Here is a 19489-nt window from a genome sequence, read left to right as displayed (position 1 = left end):
ACAGAAAATTTAAATTGCTATAATTTTTGGTTAGTTTGTATAATAAGCAGTTTTGTTTTAATTGCTGCAGAGTAAAGAATATTGAACTTCTAAAGTACAACGTTAATATCAACTTCTAAATGATTTGAATAACTAGAAGTCCCTAAAGGCCAATATAGTTAATAAAGTTTCCATCAACACAATTAACGATATTGCAATATTGATTGATTGATTGATTGTTGTTGTTAAGTGCCCTCCGGTCATAGATGACTCATAGCGACCCTACAAATGAAGTATTACATTTTGCCAGTGCCTTCAGTGTATCTTGGACTTTTTTCTTCAGTAGACTATTGATTCTTGATCATATGATATTTCCAAAATGATACTACATCAACCAATTATTCTGCATCAACCAGTTATTCTTGGTAGTGTGATTCCATCTATTTATTCCATATTTTGTTTGTTGTTATTGTAAGTGCCTTCAGTGACTCATAGCAAACTTATGAACAAAGACCTGAGCGTCTGCACAACTTCCATCTTTTCTCCAGTTTCACAGAGTTTCTGGAGGCAAGCTATTTCAGAAGTGGAAGGAGGAAGTTCAAACTGCTCTGAATTAATCAGCATAAAACAAGGCCCCAGCAATTGATGGAATGACAACTGACATGATTTAACAAAAAGATGCTGCCCTAAACGTGCTCATCAGATTCTGCCAATAAAACTGGAGGACAAAAACAGGGTCAACTTATTAGAAAAGATCCATATTTATTCCTATTCAAAAAAAAAAGATGATCTGACAGTGTATGGTTATTATCAAACAATATCACTAATATTACTATAAGTAAAATTCTGCTGATCATTATCCAAAAATGAATAGTTCATTGACAGAGAATTACCAGAAATATAAGCTGGGTTTAGAGGAGGCCATGGAACTGGAGACATTATAATCAGTGTCAAATGGTTCTTTGCTAAAAGCAAAGAGTAGCAGAGGAATGTCCATCTGTATTTCATTGACTATGAAAAGCCATTTTACTGTGCAGACAGCAAAAAATGTGGCTAACCTTGAGAAGAAAGGGAATCCGAGAACACTTGATTGTGCTAATGTGAAATCTATATTTGGACAAGTAGGCAGTCCTCACACAGAGCAAGGAAACACTGCATTCAAAATTAGGAAGAGAGTGCTTTAGGGGTGCATCCTGTCTCCACACATTTCCAACCTGTATGTGGAAGAGATTACTTGAGAGGCTGGACTTTGTGAGGAGGAGTGTGGCATTAGGATTTGAGGAGGACTCACGCATCAACAATCTGCATTACGCAGATGATACAATCTTGCTTGCCAAAACCAACAAGGATCTAAAGTATTTGCTGTGGAAGATCAAAGACTGTACTCTTCAATGTGGATTGAAGCTCAACATCTAGAAGACAAAGATTTTCACCACTGGGTGAATAGGAAAAAAACATGATAGATGGAGAAGAGATTGAGGTTGTTAACAATTTCAACTTTCTTGACTCCACAATCAACACTATAGGCAGTCAGGAAATCAAAAGACAAATTGAACTGGAGAAGTCTACTGTCAGGGACCTCTCCAGAGTGCTAAAGAGCAGTGATGTTAGTCTAGAGACAATGATGTGTCTGATCCAGATGATGGTCTTCACAATTACTTCCTATACATCAGGACAATGACTAAGAATGACAGAAGAAGTATTGATGCCTTTGAGTTGTGGTGCTGGAGAAGAGTATTGCAGATATCATGGACCTCCAGGAGAATAAACAGGTCTGGTTTTGAGAAGGTAAAACCAAGTTTCTCCTGGGAGGCAAGGTGAAGCTCCATCACACATAGTTTGGGCATGTGCCCATGAGAGTTCAGTCCTTGGAGGAGGACATCATGTTTGGAAGGCTGGAGAGACAGTCCAGGAAAGGAAGATCTCAGATGAGATGGATTCACCTGGTAACTGCAGCAATGGGATTAAGTGTGTTGGAGTTAGTGAGACTGGTTCAGGATAGGACAGGTTTCAGAACTGTTATATGTGAGTCACAGGCAACTTGGTGACATATAACAATGACAACATGCCTATTATTATACCATATTTTCAGGTCCCTATTCCTTCACCTCCACACCTAATCTCACTAAACTTTGCTAGGCTCAAAATTTCCACTATTCCCAATTTTCTGCCTTTCTCCCCTTGATTTTTCCCCTTTTGGACATTTATACACATATTACTAGTTATTCTTCAATTTTTACTATAATTTCCTGGCTTAGACAGATGAGTGCACCCAGGGCTTCATCTGATAATTGAAACAAGTCAATAGGTATCTCATTAATTGCTGGGGTCATTTTTTCAATGCCTCAAAGCAGCTTCCTCGTCCATTAGAATTGGCCCCTGCTCATATCATACTTTCTGAATTTTTTCAGTTGCTTTTGGTGTAGTAATTCTGTGCATTCCTTCAATCATTTTTTTAATGCTTCCTACATCATTCGACATATTTCCCATATCATCTTTCAATATTGTGACTTGAGGCTAAAATTTGTTTTCAATTATCTCAGCTTGAAAAATGCAGAATGAGTTCTTCCCTTTTTTTATTCTCCAATTCCAGTTCTCTGCACATTCCACTGTAATTCTTTCTTTGTCTTCTCAAGCTGCTATTTGAAATCTTCTGTTCAGGTCTTTAATTTCAGTATTGTCTAACTTTCATACGCATAGGACAAACTAAAAATAGTATGGCTTGGAATAGGTATACAATAATCTTTAAATAGACATAGCTCTTTAATACTTTGTAGAGATATTGACAGACATTTTTTGTTTGTATTTTTATTTATTTATTTTCCTGCTGTAACTATGGGTGTTGATTGTGGATCTCTGTAAGATGAAACTCTTGACAACTTCAATCTTTTCTCAGTCTTTCATGATATTGCCTATTGGTCTGGTGGTGGGGATAATTAGTATTTCTGTGTTAGATACAATCCGTGTTGAAGTTTATAATCTATGATCTTTTGCAGTAAATGCTTTAAATTGTCAAATAAAGTTATGCCATCTACATAACTTTATATAACCAACTACACAAGGTTAACTAAAAGCCAAGATAAGGAGGTGAGGAAGGGAAGAGAAGGGAAGGGCAGCTAGATCAACAAAGAATGGAGTGGGAATAATGAGAGAACTGATAATTCATAATATTATAAGCAATGGGGAGGAATTATTTGAACAGATTATCAAAAGGGAATCTAATTTGCTGGGTAGAATTTCATTCAAAATATAATAAAATATTATTTTAAAAACTGAATATACCAGGCCACTGCTGCCCTGAGAAGACACACCAGCAGACTGTGTTTCCTGGGGGGTCAGAGGTCAGCTGTGGTCCCCTGTACCTCCCCCCTCATCAAGTGGGAATTTCTTCAGTTCTGGTGAACCTCTGCAGGGCAACCCATTTCCTGACTGAACATGTGCAATAAAGCCCGTACTTCACCTCTCAGCTGCCCAGGAGACATAGATAGTGCCCCTCAGAAGCCTGGCCATGTGTGGAACAGTGCCATCCCTGCCCTGGCTCTGTTCACCAACTGTTCTCAGGAACATCTTCCAGGTGTCCACCTGGCACAAGAGATACAGAGCACCGTGGGGCCTGCATTCCAGGTCCTGTTTTCTGATAAAGTCCACCCTGTGCTCACCACATGGCCTGTGGCTCATGGTGCCCATGGGCACTCTGGCACACACACTGCAGGTGGTGGCATCGGCAGTGGCTTCAGCGCTCACTTTCATGCTGCTCCCCAGCTGACTTCTGCCCCCAGTTTTCAAGAACTTGACCCCACCTGTCCTGTCCCTGAATGTCTTGGAAGCTCTTCCCTTGGCTTTTGCACCTTGACACGCTCTGTAGGTTTGATGGAACCTTCTCTGAACTGACTGGGCTGCCTTGGAAGGCACAGGGCAGCAGCCTTGTGGTGCCAGCTGGCCTCTACCTCCACCCTTCCTTCCTTGTTAGGCTCTAGCTTGCCAGTAACCTTCATGGTGGAGAAGGGCCACTCGAGCCTCAAAGCAAAAACTGACGGTGAGTCACCATCTGAAGGAGCGGGGGCATGGCACAGAGTTCACCTCTTGGGGGCTGAAGAGAATAGTTTGATTCTTTATTCTTCAGCTGCTTGACCCAGTTCAAGTTAGCTTGAATAAAAGTAATACTTTTCTATTTAGCATGGAGGTGGGAGGGGCTTACCTTCTGTCAGAGCAGCGTGGCAGTGTCCCTCCAGAGTGGACATGGTTAAAGCTCCTTTTGGATTTCATGTAAATGCTTTCTCCTCACCTGTCCAAGACCACGCAGACATCCGGAGCCCATTTGACCCCTCGACTAAAGACCTCTGGCGACTCCATTTCAAGATGGATCAATTATGCATAAAGACAGCTGATGTGTGGCCATTTTCCCCAAATTAAGTTGGGGGAAGTAGAGTGTTGGTTTTCTTGCTTGGATACACAATACAGGAAAAGGTTTCCCTGAAAATGTGTCTCCCTCACTGTACACAAGTCAGGTGTGTCCTTTCTGCATTGACTGTCACCAAGTACTCCGGTCTGTTTGGACTCCTCTGTTAGTCTTAAGATGGAAATAAATCATTAATTTGAAGAACAACAACAACAAAAAACCAACACGACTGAATATAATGGTATTTAATAGAAGAAAGATTGAAGGACAATCTATGTACTGTTCTGCTTTTGATAATTGTCACTGTTATGTGCCGTTGAGTTACCTGCGACTCATAGCAACCCTATGTACAACAGCTCCAAAGCCTGTCCTGTCCTGAGCCAGTCTCACTGACTCCAACTAAATATCCCTGTAGCCCCATTTACGGTATCATTCCATCTTATCCGAGGTCTTCCTCTCCTAAGCTGTCCCTCTACCCTACCAACCATGGTGTCCTTCTTCAAGGATTGGTCACTCCTGACTACTTGCCCAAATCTTATCCAAGGTCTTCCTCTCACCTATCAACCATGGTGTCCTTCTCCAAGGATTGGTCACTCCCGGCCACGTGCCCAAAGTATGTGAGATGGAGCTTCAAAATTCTAGCTTTCAAGGAGAAATTTGGTTTCAGCCTCTCTAAGACAGCATGGTATGTTTAATATTCTTCTCCACTTTTCCAGGTCTCTTTTTGTATCTTGTAGTAATGTTTTGTAATATTCTTTGAATAGAGCCTTTGTGCATTTGGTTAGATTTACTCCCAAATATTTAATCCTGTAATTAGCTATGGTGAAGGGTATTGTTTTTTCTTAGCTCAGCTCTGTATTCTCTTTGTCACTGTAGAGAAATCCAACTGATTTTTGTATATTGATCTTGTATCCTGCTACTTTGCGGACTTGGTCAACTATGTCCAATAGTTTTCTGGCTGAGTCTTTAGGGTTTTCTAAGTATACTATCATATCCTCTGCATAGAGAGATAACTTTACTTCCTCTTTGCCAATTTGGATACCTCTTATTTCCTTCTCTTGTCTTATTGCTATCACTAAGACTTCCAATACAATACTGAATAAGAAAGGTGATAGTGGGAATCCTTGCCTAGTTCCTGTTCTTAAAGGGAATGCCATTAACCTCTCTCCATTGAGAATAATGTTCGCTCTTGGGTTTTCATAAATACTTATTATGTTGAAAAAATTCCCCTCTAGTCCTATTTTGTTGAGTCTTTTAATCAGGAAATGGTGTTGGATTTTGTCAAAGGCCTTTTCTGCATCAATTGATAGAATGATGTGGCTCTTTTTGTTTGCTTTGGCAGATAAGGGACTTATATCTAGAATTATAAAATACTTGAACACCACAAGAAGATAAAGGTAAATAATTCAATTGAAAAATGGGCACAGGATAAGAACAAACACTTCAAAAGACATGGAGGTGGCCAACAAGCACATGAAGAAATGCTCAAAATCCCTAACTCTAAGAGACATGAAAATTAAGATAACTATGAGATATCAACCCATCCCAGTAAGACTAGCAAATTTTAACAGAACAGAAAGCAACAAATGCTGGTGAGGTTGTGGAGAGACTAAAACTCTTATTCAGTGTTGGTGGAAGTGTAAAATGATACAGCCACTGTGGACAGTGGTATAACGCTTTCTCAAAAAGTTGCAAATAGAGATACCATTTGACCCAGCAATTCCGCTATAAGGAATATACCCTAAAGAGACCACAACCACCATCCAAGCAGATATATGCACACCCATGTTTATCACAGCTTTGTTCACAATAGCAAGGAGTTGGAAACAAACCTAAGTGCCCATCAACAAACAAATGGATAGAGAAACTGTGGTATATTCACACAATGGAATGCTGTGTTGCATTGAAAAGCAAGGAACTCATGCAATATTATTCAAAATGGGTGGCCATGGAGGACATTATGCTGAATTAAATATCTCAGTCACAAAAGGACAAACACTGCATAATGCCATTGTTGTAGAATGGGACTGACATCAGGGTTGGAATAAGAAGGAGAAAAACTGGATAAATTATGCATACTGCATTAAAACAGAAGAGGGAGATACTAGGTTCAATAAGATATATGATAGGGTATTATGGTTATCACAAGAGTCCAGAATGAAGGTTGATTAGTTGCATATACTCCGAGTGGGTGTGTGTGTGTGTGGTGGTGGGGAGATTGTATACCAATGAAGCAATTTTTCTTTTACTTTTCAAAGAGAAAGGCAAACTGGGGGTGGGGAGTGGTGGGCAGGGAGAAAAGTGCAACAATGAATGGAAATCCAAAATCTCTCTAAATGTTCACTAAAATTAATACATTTTAAAAAAAAAAGATTCTTCTCCAGCATCACAACTCAATGGCATCAATTCTTTTCTGTCATCATTAGTCATTGTCTAGCTCTCTGAAGCAACTCTGTATGTGATAGCACATTTTCCTGACACAATTCATCTTTTGATTTCCTGATTGCTGGTGCCAAGATTATTGAATATGGAACAAAGTAAACTGAAATTGTTAACAATTTCAAGCTTTTCGCCATCTATCATGATGGTAGCAATTGGCTAGGTAGTGATGTTGAGCTTAAATTCATTTGAAGACTGCAGTCCAATAGGAGCTCTGGTGGCCCAATGATAAGAAACTGCACTGCAATCCTGAAGGCTTGCCCTTTGAATTCACCAGATGCTCTGGGACAGAATGTTGGGCAATCTCCTCCCATGTGGTTATTGTTGTTGTTGTTGTGTGCTGATGAGTAATTTCCATTATGCCAGTCACTGAATCATTCCATTTCGTCTGGGGTCTTCTATCCTGTGCTCTCTCTACACCCTCTCAAGCATTATGCCTCAGTCCAAGGACTGGTCCCTCCATGCAACATGCCCAAAGTATGTCAGACAGAGCTTCAGAATCTTTGCCTCTAAGAAGCATGTGATAACTGACACTGAAAACCTGCTGGAGTCTCAGCTATGGGTCAATTCCAACTGAATAGTAAACAACAACTCCATACCTATAGTTATATTCAATTATTAGTAATATAAAGAGTTCTTTAAATGTCATCACATTCTGCCTCTGATAATGAATGTATTGGACACATTCCAGATCACTTAAAATGTTAAATGTAAAACAAAATTATGTATCTTGCTTTCTGTGAAAATAACATGTGCCTTCTATATTTGCTTGCCAACCACCTACTCAACAGAGGAGATAGTTTTAGAAATGTACTACATATTTTTTAACATATGTCTATGGTATCTCTAGGCACAATAATCTAATTTTAAATATTAGGTAGCTATATTTTCACTTTTATTTTGTTTATTCTTCTATCTTTTCACCTGTTTGCCTGTTGTTTTTTGTTTGTTTTTTAATTTTTTATTTTATTTCATTATTTTTGTGTGTGTGTACTGTCAAACAGATCTGACTGGTACAGGAGGAGATTGTTCCTCCTTCTTCAGCAGAGCATCTGGTGAATTCGAACTGCACACCTCTGAAATTGCAGTGCACCTTCTTGCCACTAGGCCACCTGTTTGCCTGTTTTATAACTCAATTCAAAGAATCAATTTTTTCATACCCCGTACCATACACTAATTTACTCATTAATTTCATTTTTATTTATTATATTCTTCATAAGTCTTCCCATGTGTTTTTTAGTCCCTGTTAACTTTTGTATATAGATGATGTTTAACTCATTAGTTTTGAGCTTTTAAGCATTTAAGACGGAATGTTCTTTTCATTATCAATTCAGTTATAATGTACAAGACTCATTAAGTATTGTAGTTATAATACACTTGGAAATCCTAATTAAAAGACCTTTTTGAGAGAATTAGGAATTTAAAGTGTTGATTTTTTTTTTTAATGTTCAACTGTATGGGTATTTTTCTAATTGTCTTTTTGACTCTGCATTTCAACTTAATTCGTCTTGTCTGAGAACATATTATGTGAATAATGTTTAATGCTATTTTAAAATGGATTGAATTTAAAATGGATAGATTGACACAATACATGCTGCAACTGGCTTGAGTGTGTCAGAGAACAGCACAGGATAATACAGGGTTAATATCTGTTGTTCATAGGGTCACTATGGGTTGTACTGGACTCAATGGCACTCAACAGCAACATCTTCAAAATTATCTTTAAATAAACTGGAACCTATATAATTTTATTATAAATTTTCCAAGTTTTTAACACTCTATTGAAAGAGTTAAATAAGATTTTTAAATATAACAAATTGTATTTAAGAGATTTAGAGTAAACCTCTGCATTTATGAGTCTCAAAAAGAAATCTTGATTGTATAAACTACCTTCTCCCCTGGGGTCACAGAGACTCTCCAGATGCAGTGTGTATAAGAAGGATAGCCATTTGGAAATCCTGGGGAGGAAAGGTTGCCATTGGATTCTTGTAGTGTTTCTCCACATGCTAAAAGAGAAAGGAAAAGATAAATATGTAAATTATTTATTTAAAAAGAGATGGCTTTTTTCATACTTAACGAACAAGACCATTCTTTAAACTTTAAGAATATAGACTATAATAAATAAAATCCTGATTTGTTTGCTTTAAAAAAAACCCATATATTTATATTTTATGAGGTTTTGGTTTTGGTTTGTTTTGTTTTTCCCGTTGTGAGTGAAATTCTTTGAATTTCTCTCTTACCAAAATTTCAAAATATCCTTAGTGGAATCATTATGACTAAAATACTAGGTAAATATATGAAATGAATTATCTTCCCTCTAGACTTCTGTATGTTATGAGCAGCTAATCATTTCGATAAATAGGAATAAAAGCTTGGGAGTTTAAGTCAATACAGGAATAAAAAACCTGAGGACTCCAATTTACCCAGAGGCACTTTAGAAGTAGCAAAAAGAATTTGCTTCGAAGAATCACACACTGAAAAACACATATTCTACTCTTTAACACATGGGTTGCCAAGAATTAGCATTAATAGATGGGCTTTGCTATGCTTTATTTTTAAATCTAGAATTTAAAAAACCATTGCTCACAACACCCTTCTTATTTATTACCAAGGGACTGAAGTCAACTTAAAGGTTTCCAGTAGTCAGATTCAGGTCCATGATACCTAACTGGCTTGACTCTGGCACCAGAAGAAATATTCTATTAACAAGTTCAATGTGAACTGAGGAAAAATTTCATTTTAACCAATAAATGAAAATAAGTTGTCAATATAGTACAGTGTTAATATCTTAAAATGTTAGCTACAATGAAATTTTCCTTTTTTTCAAAATGAGTCCAGGAAAGTGATATTCTTAAAGATAAAAAAAGTCACATATTTTTTCAATTTTTTTAATAGATTGTAGCTAAACAACACACCTCTGGAAACTCTATGAACTTGGATAAATGATGATAGTTATAGAAAGGGTTCAGGCCTTTTGTTCATAGGGTTGCGATGAGTAGTGCTCAATTTGATTGCAACCAAAGACAACAATAGACCTTTATTAACTTTTTCTTTTCTGTGGATCAAAAGCAGAAATTATTGCATGGGAGGTGGGAAAAACACAATTATTATACTTTTCTTGAGTACTGGAGATTCTTAGTGCACTGGCTGCTATCCTTAGTATTGAGCCTTGTATATACCTAGAGACATCCCTCAAGGAAGCACTGGTTATCTACTTCTGGAAAGTCATTTAATGAAAGCCCTATGGATTACAGGTCTTTGATAACACATATGAGAACACCTTGAGTCAGAAGCAACTTGATGGCAATTGTTTTATTTATTAATTTATTTATTTTTAAACCTTATGTCATCAAGTCAATGCTAACTGATAGTGAACTTATAGGACAGAGTAGAACTGTCAACAATTTCTAAGGCTGTAATAATTAATCAAATATCACCTATCACCTGAAATAACAAGTTGTCATCTATGGCCTGGAGCATCTGTGTAACTGAAACCTAGAGATCATTTGGTCATGATAGTAGTAAAGTCCTGCTGTGGTTTTTCTTGTTCTTGCAAGAAATGATATGAATCTAAGCTACTTTTAGTATCCTAAATTTAGGAACAAATTCTTCAGTCAGCTTTATAATCTTCATTCAATCATGTGAAAAACAAAACAAAATAAAACAATTCTCTCTGAGGGAGACCATGGTGGAAACTCTAAAATATTATCATACTGTAGAGTTATTGCTATCAGCAGGCAAACTCACAGCTCATCAAGTCTTCAATAAATTATACATGGTTCTGCATATCTTGAAGTAAATGATGAAACAAAGATAATGACTTTGAAAACACCAAATCGAGCTGTAAAACAGCTTGGTGTGATATAAATATTTATTTAGAAGCACAGACAATATGTTTGCACAACAAAATTAATTTAAAGCAATGTTTATTCTGATGAATAGGCAGATATAAGTGACTTTAGAACAAAACAAAAATGCTCAAGGTCAAAATGTATACTTCAATATTGTTCTATGCATCATCTAGGGCACTTGATAAATGTTACATTTACAAGAAGATTTAGGAAAAGGAATATTATCTAAAAATGTATTCAAGCAAACACAGTACAATGAATCATTTGAGAGCTGAGCATATTTCAGTGAATAAAACCATAATTCATAATAATTTAACAATAATTTCTGTAGTGAATTAAAGAGCTAGTCAACCACAGGAAAGAGTGTACTAGAATTTCTGGAATGGAACAAAAACATTTAAGTAGTTGTTTTATGTTCTATCAAGTCAGAACTGACTTACAGATGACACACCAGAGAGTTTTTAGAGCCAGTAAATGTCGTAGAAGACCGCCCATCATTCTCCCACAGAGTAACTGGTACATTTGAACTTTATATCATTGGGTTCGTAGAACAATTCCTTACCACTAAGCCACCAGAGCTCCCTAAAACACTCATAAATATACTTAATTAATGAATTAATGCATTCTAAAAAATCTATTGGTTGTTTTACTTTAAAAAGAAAGGTCTTATAAATGGTATAAAAATATAGTAATAATAAAGAATAATAATAAAGATAGCATATCCTTCCAAATTAAATAAATCCATAATAAAACAGTAGCCTATGGGGTAATCAGGGTGGATGTGTCAGAGAGAGTGAGAATGACACAGGACAGAACAAGGCTTACGGTTGTTGTACATAGGGTTGCTATAAGTCACAACTGACTCGACGGCACATAACAACAACAGCAACATAATGAAAGAAGTGAATACACACACACACACACACACACACATACAGTAAAATTTTATCAATTGGTAGTTTAGCACAATAAATGTGGTTGTTACAGGCTTCCTAAAACTCTAAAATTTGAACTAGAAACTCTAAAAATTGCACTAGAGAATAGAGAAGTCAAAACAAAGAGAACGTATACCGAAGTAAAAGAACTGAACAGAAGATTACAAATAGCAGTTTGAGAAGAGAAAGCAAAGTATTATAATGGGATGTGCAGAGAGGTGGAATTTGAGAATAAAAAGAGAAGAACTCTCTCCATTTCTTATGCTGAAAGAATTAAAAACAAATTAAAGTATCAAGTCGCAATATTGAAAGAAGCCATGGACAACATGTTGAATGACCCAACCTCAAAAGAAGATGGAGAGAATACACAGAATCACTGTACCAAAAATATCTAACACTGAAAAATTTCAAGAAGTACAATATGAGCAGGAGCCAATGGTAATGAAGGATGGAGTGGAAGCTGTATTGAGGACATTAGCCAAAAATAAGGCCTCATGAATCAATGGCTTACCAATTCACTTTTTCAATTATCAGATGCAGCACAGCATGTACTCACCAGCCTATGTGAGGGATTTTGGAGGACAGCTGTCTGGTTAATGGTTTGGAAGAGATTCAAATTTGTTCCCATTCCCAAGAAAGGTGACCCAACAGAATGTGGAAGCTATCAAACAATGCCATTAATATCACATGCAAGCCAAATACTGCTGAAGATCATTCAAAAACTGTTAGAATGGTACATAGAGAGCTGACAGAAATTCAAGCAGGATTTAGAAGATGTCATGGTACCAGGGATATCTTTGCTGATGTCAGATGGATCCTGGCTGAAAGTAAAGAATACCAGAAGAATCTTGATGTTTTATTGACTATGCAAAGGCATTTGACTATGGAGCATAACAATTAATGGGCAACTTGAGAATCCCAGAACCCTTAATAGTGCTCATGCATAACGTATACTTAGACCAAAAAATTATTGTGCAAACAGAGCAAGGGAACACTACACGGTTTAAAATTAAAAAGGGAGTGTATCAGGGTTGTATTCTTCCTCAGTACCTATTCAATCTGTATACTGAGAAAACTAATCAAGAAGTTGGACTCTATAAAGAAGAACACGGCATCAGGACCAGGGGGAGACTCATCAATAATCTGCATTAGGCAAATGACACAAACTTGCTTGATGAAAGTGAGGAGGACTTGAGGCACCTGCTGCAGAAGATCAAAGAATAGAGCCTCAATATAGGTTGCATCTCAGTGTTAAGAAAACAAAGATTCTTGCCACTGGCCCAATAGTCAACATCATTTTAGAGAAAAGATTGAAACTGTCAACAACTTCCTATTACTTGGATCTACAATTAACACACTTGGTAACAGCAGTAAAGAAACCAGGAGATGTATTGTACTGGGGAAGACTGTAGTTAATGAGGTCTCCGAATTTTTAATGATGCCAATCCAAGGACTAAGGTATTCCTGAATCAGGCCATGGTCTTTCAGATCACTTGCAATGCATCTGAGACTGGGACACTGAATAAGAATGAGAAGAGAAAAATTGATACCTTTAGGCTGTGATGTTGGATAAGAGAGCCATTGTAGATGGCCAAACAACTATGTTTTGGAGAGGGTCCAACCAGAATGCTTTTTTGGAGGCAAAGATGATGGGGCTTTGACTCACATACTTCAGGCATGTTGCTAGGAAGGGCGATGTCTTGGAGAGGGACATAATGCTCAGAAAGTTGGGCAAAGGAGAGGAAGATCCTTGACCAAGTGGATTGACACAGTGATGTCACAATAGTCTCTTATGTATCAGGAAATGTGAAGATGGCACAGGATAAGATAGCTTCAAATGTGTTGTTCATATGGTTACTATGAGTCATATTTGTCTTAAGGCACCTAAAAGTAACAACAGTCTTTACTATTCATGATCATTTTTCAGTAGTCCTGGCCATCTATTGATTTATGCTTAGATGCAGAAAATAAACTTTCAAAGTAAAAAAGGAAATTAGTAAGAATACGGTGGTAAAACTATAAACAAGTTTAGTTGATACATCCTTTACTCAAGAACTAAACACATGTATAGTCCATTCATTGACCAAATAAAATATATGGGGTAAAAGTAAACAAATTTGACAGAGAATTGCCATTTATCAATTAAGTTAAGCAATTCTTGAACAATTTTTCTCTAATTTACACTTCTGTAAAATGAGTCTGATCAACATGTATTCTGTGGAATTTTATTCTAAATTCCAAAGATGTTATGCTCATAAGAATATTTTGTCAAAATGAATGTGACTTTTTTGTTCATTTTTAATTCCTTAACTCTTTTCCCACATTTAAGATGACTGTAGTCTTAAGAATTAGAAAGTGCATTTAAATGAAAATTACTTTTACAGTCATACTTCTTGTTATGTGCCATCAAGTTGACTATGATTCAGGTGAAGGAAATGATAATTATAAAGAGACAAATTATCATCATTATTTATTAGAACTATTCCAAAACAAAACATAATTTTTAAAACAATAGCATTATCCATCTTAATTTCAAATTATAAAACCCAGAGCCTAGAAAGCCAGTTGGATTTCTACCAATGCTTCTTGGTCTACATTGCTTTAGAATTACTGTAAACCCTGGTCCTGATTTTAATAACATGATTAAGCTTAGAGTTGAGTGTACTTTGTTCTCCACATATTTTGTCATGTTTGTATATCAACCAAGTATCAAAAGACATCTGTTCCATTACAGTTGGTAGTAATTAATTTATAATTTTACTAAAGCTGAAGAAAATAGGTACACTCAATAATTCATTTTAAGTAAATAATTTTCCAAAGGTAAAAACCTGTAGAGTAGGTGGAGAAATAAAACTGGGCCTTTCTTGATTTTTAATAAATTACTGTGGTTTTTTTCTCTCGTCATAATTAATTACTGTGGAGTCAGTTATGATTCTAAGTGATTTACGAGACCTGGGAGATTTGTCCCATCGTGTTCTCAGGCTATAAATCCTATGATAGCAAATGTCTTCATCTTTTCTGTGAGTCACTTTATGGGTTTCAGACTTTTGGTTAGCAGCTCAATGCTTAACTTATAATGCCACCAGGGCTGTTCTTTCAATATGACTCTCTTAAATTTTTAAATACAAAATACAATTTTAGTGTTAAATTATTTTAAAATAAATATCAAAAGGAACCCATGTAATTACTTAAGAAATAGAGTAAGAATATTTTTAATATATCTTACTACTAACTTTAAAAACATGAATTGCGTTAGGAAAGGCTGCTGTCGGGGACATCTCCAGAGTACTGAAGAGCCATGACATCAGCCTGGAGACTAATGTGCTCCTGATACAGGTCATAATCTTCGCAATTACTTGCTATGTGTCAGAGAGCTAGACAATAATTGGGAATCATAGATAATTGATGCCTTTGACTTGCATTTCTGGAGAAGAGTACTGAATATACTATGGACTGCCAGGAGAAAAAAAAAACAGGTTCATCGTGGAAGGGATGAAACCAAGCTGTTCCTTGGAAATAAGAATTCTGAGGCTTTGTCTGACATACATTAGGCATGCTGCAAGGAAAGGCCAGTCCTTGGAGAAGGACATTATGCTTGGAAGGGTGGAGGGACAAAGAAAGAAAGGAAGACAATCGATGAGATGGATTGATTCAGTAACTGGAGTAATGACGTTAGGTCAGAGACAGTAAAGTTGGCACAGGATAGAACAGGTTTCAGGTCTACTGCATATGAAGTCTGTGTAAGTCACAAGTGGCTCAATGACACATAACAACAACAAATAGTAACCATTTTGTTAAAACCAATATTTTTTTCCACAGATATAGTCAGCCTGATTCCTGCGTAGCCTATCACGTTAGAAAATGTGGAAAATGGCCTTTTGTGTTTTTGTAAAAAAGTATTTGCTATGAATAGATCATTGAGTGCACACAATTCATTCTTTCTCTAGCCTCATTTCTGTTACCCAGTCTGTACATCCTGACTACCACTCCTTCCTCATTTCTTTCTATTTTTGTGTTCCAGTCACCAGTAATTATTGAAGCATCTTGATTGCATGTTTGGTCAATTGCAGAATTCAAAAGTCGGTAGGAATATTCAGTCACCTCTTCTTTGATTTTATTGTTGGTCCATTTATTTGAATAATTGTCATATTAACAAATCTTCCTTGTAAGCATATGGATAGTATCGTATCATTCACAGCAGTGTATTTCAGGATAGATCTTGAAATTATCTTTTTAATTATGAGCACAAAACAATTCTTCTTCAGTTTTTCTATTCCCAGCATAGTCGATCACATGATTGTCTGATTCAAAGTGGTCCATGATCGTCTATCAGTTCACCGATGCCTACAATGTCAATCTTTATTTATTCCATTTCATTTTTCACAACCTCCAGTTTTCCACATTCATACTTCATACATTCTGAGTTCCGAATATTAATGGTTGCTTGCATTAATTAATTGTTCTCTTCATTTTTAGGGACTTCCCATCTAGGATCTACCTCTAATAATATAACTACCTGTATTCCTCTGTTATTCATAGGGCTTTAAAAGTCCATTGTTTTGGAAGTGAATGGCCAAACCTTCTTTCTGGTCTGTCTTAACACAGGAGCTCTGTTGGAACGTGTCCACTGTGGGTGACCCTTCTTGTACTGCAAATACTAGTGTCCAGTGTCAGAGACATTTGAATCTGTCTGTTGTCAAAGATCTCTCCAAAATACTGAAGAGCAATGATGTCAGTTTGAAGACTGAAGTGCATCTGATTCAGGCCATGGTTTTCTCAATCACCCGGCTATGCGTCAGAAAGCTGGACAATGAATAATGGTGACTGGGGAAAAAATGATGCCTTTAAGTTGTGGTGCTGGAGAAAAGTACTGAACATTTTATGGACTGCCAAAAGAATGAAGAAATATATCCTAGAAAAAATACAGCTGAGGTGCTCCCTGGAGAAAAAGTGGCAAAGCTTTGTCTCTCATACTTTGACCATGTACTTATGTGAGGCCGTTCCTTAGAAAAAGACATCATGCTTGGAAAAGTGGAGGGTCAGAGAAGGAGACAAAGATCCCAATGAGATGGATTCACCCAATGACTTTAGCAATGGGCTCTAGTGATCATTAAGATGGCGCAGAATAGGACAGGGCTCAGGTCTATCATTCACGGGGTCATTATGAGCCTTATTCGACTCAACATCTGACAGCAACAACAAAGTCAAATCCAAAGCAACTTTTAAGATGAAGCACAGACATGAACACATAAAATGCTTCTCTTCATGCTAAGTTTGTTCTTTTAGTTGGTCTGGATTCATGAATACTCTATGACCAACAGAACAAAACAATGTGAGGCCTGTACCACCTTATGAATGTTATTGAGTCTAAGGCCGTTGGTACAATCACTATGTCAATCCAGCTCACTGAAGATCTTTTTTTACACTGTCCCTCTACTTCACCAAGCATGTCTTTTACAGGTACTAGTTACTCCTAACAACATTGTTGTTGTTGTTGTTTAATGCCATCGAGTCGTAGATGACTCATAGCGACCCTATGAACAAACGGCCTGAGCACTATTCGTACATAGAGTTTCCGGAGGCAAGCCATTTCGGAAGTGGATGCCGCTCTTGCTTCCAGGCTTGATTTAGTCGGGAAGCTCCAGCCAACACTGTCCACCATGGGTGCCCACAACATATCCAATGTAAATTCAATGATGTTTAACCATCCTAGCCTCTAAGAGATTTTCTAACTCTGCTTTTTCGAAGACAAATTTGATTATTCTTTTGGCAGTCCCTAGGGAGGTGCAGTGGCCTACTGGCAAGAAGCTGAACTGAAATCCCAAAGGCACGCAGTTCAAGGCCACCAGCTGCTCCTCCAGAGAAGGATGGGCATTCTCCTATCATGCGATTAACTGCCTCTGCAAAGCAGCCAGAGCGTCGGCTATAAGTTGATTCTGAATCTACATTATACAACAACAATAGCAACAACAGTGTATTGAATACCATAATTCACCTGCTCATTCTTTTGTTTTCTTTCCATACAGCATAAACATCTTCGTGTTTTCAATGCATATAAGCACAATAAACACAAATTAATGCTGCTTTGTCAGTCCTGATTATAGTTGATCCTCTATTGGGTTTCCAGGTGTTGTAAATTTCATAGGAGGAGATTGTACAACTTTCTTCTGAGAAACCACGGTCAGGTAAGTAAAAAATAACACAATTTGGGTCTAGCCCATATTAGTCTTCAAGGAGCCATCATTACTTTTAGCACTTTGAAGAAGTTTTTCATGGCAAAGTTATCCACTGGAATATATTGTTTGATATTTTGAGTACTGCTTCCATGGGCCATGACTGTGGATTCAAGTAAAAGGAAATTTTTTTACAATTTTCATTATTTTCTCTATTAATAATATTATTACTATAATATTGCTGTTGTTATGTGCTGTAAGTTGCTTCCAACTCTCACCGATCTTATGTAAAGCAGCTCTAAACCTGCTCTATCCTGAGCCAGCCTTCCTACCTCTAACACACCTTCTCTAATTATTCCAGTCACTGAGTCAATGCATCTCATTGAGGGTCTTTCCCTCCTGCACTGTGGCTCCCTGCTCACAAGCATAATAACCTTCTTCAAGGACTGGTCAACCCTTACAACATGCCCAAATTATGTTAGATGGAGTTTCAGAATCCTTGCCTCCCCGGAGCAGCTTGGTTTCACCCTCTCCTGGATGAAATCTGTTTGTACTCTTAGCTGTCCATGGTATATTCAATACTCTTCTAAGGCCCCATAGATGAAAGGCATCATTTCTCCTTCTATAATCCCTAGTCATTGTCCAGCTTTCTGCTACATAACGCATAACTGTGAAGACCTTGACCTGGATCAGGTGGACCTTAGTCTCCAGATTGACATCGTTGCACTTTAGTACTCTGAAAATGTCCCTGACAGCAGACTTTCCCACTGCAATTCATCTTTTTAATTTCCTGGCTGTTGGTATTATCTAGAGTGGTGATTGTGGAACCATTCAAATGAAAGATGTCAACAATCTCACTCTTTTCACTGTCCATCATGATGTTACCAATAGGTCCAGTGGTGAGAATCTTTGTTTTCAAACCATATTGATGGTCCTTGAACCTTTGCTTCAGGTTCTTCTCAGTTTCAACAAGCAAGGTTGTGTCATCTGCATAACAGAGGCTACTGATGAGTCTCCCTCTAATCCTGCTGCCACATTCACCCTCAGAGAGCCCAACCTCTTGGATTATTTATTCCACATATAGGGTTAAAAAGGTATGGAGATAGGACACATCCCTGGCCTACACTTTTCCCAATTTAAACGATACAGTATTTCCTTACTCTGTTCTGATGTCTGCTTCTTGGTCTACATATAGATTTTACATAAGCATAATCAAGTGTTCTGGGATTCCCATTCTTCTCAGAGTTATCCATCGTTTATTTTGATCCACACAGTCAAATGCCTTTGCACAGTCAATGAAACACAGATAGATATTTCTCTGGTATTCTGTTGGCCAAGATCCATCTAATATTAGATATCAAAGCCTCTTCTAAACCCAGCCTGCACATCTGGCAGCTTTCTATTGATGTGTTGCTCCAGTCGTTTTCGAATAATTTTCAGCAGAATCTTGGTTGTATGTCATATCTATCTATACAGGACAGCTTCTTTTTATTAAAATATGTCAACTGGTATGCCATCAATTCCTGAAGACTTGTGTTTTGCCAATTCCTTTACAGCAGCTTGAACCCCTTCCTTCATTGCCAGAGGCTCTTGCTCACGTAATTCTTCCGTGTCCACCAATTCCTTTTGGCACAATGACTTTGTATACTCTTTCCATCTCCTTTTAATGCTTCCTGAATCATTTCATATCCTGCCTAAAGCATACTTAAGTAT

General features: G+C 37.2%; 1 protein-coding gene across 1 annotated transcript in view; it reads right to left on the bottom strand.

Annotated features, from left to right (window-relative positions):
* TLL1 (tolloid-like 1) overlaps positions 1-19489 on the bottom strand; it is a 374269-nt gene that overhangs the window by 139448 nt on the left and 215332 nt on the right. Inside the window, exon 9 of the mRNA XM_006896658.1 lies at positions 8708-8823. Within this exon, the coding sequence (XP_006896720.1) occupies positions 8708-8823 (116 nt within the window). The remainder of the gene's footprint in view (positions 1-8707; positions 8824-19489) is intronic.

Source organism: Elephantulus edwardii, unplaced genomic scaffold (assembly GCF_000299155.1).
Source record: "Elephantulus edwardii isolate Elephantulus edwardi_28Jun2011 unplaced genomic scaffold, EleEdw1.0 scaffold00188, whole genome shotgun sequence".
NCBI lineage: Eukaryota > Metazoa > Chordata > Mammalia > Macroscelidea > Macroscelididae > Elephantulus > Elephantulus edwardii.
The sequence above is the reverse complement of the archived record's forward strand: the minus strand, read 5'-3'. Positions and strand labels throughout refer to the sequence as shown.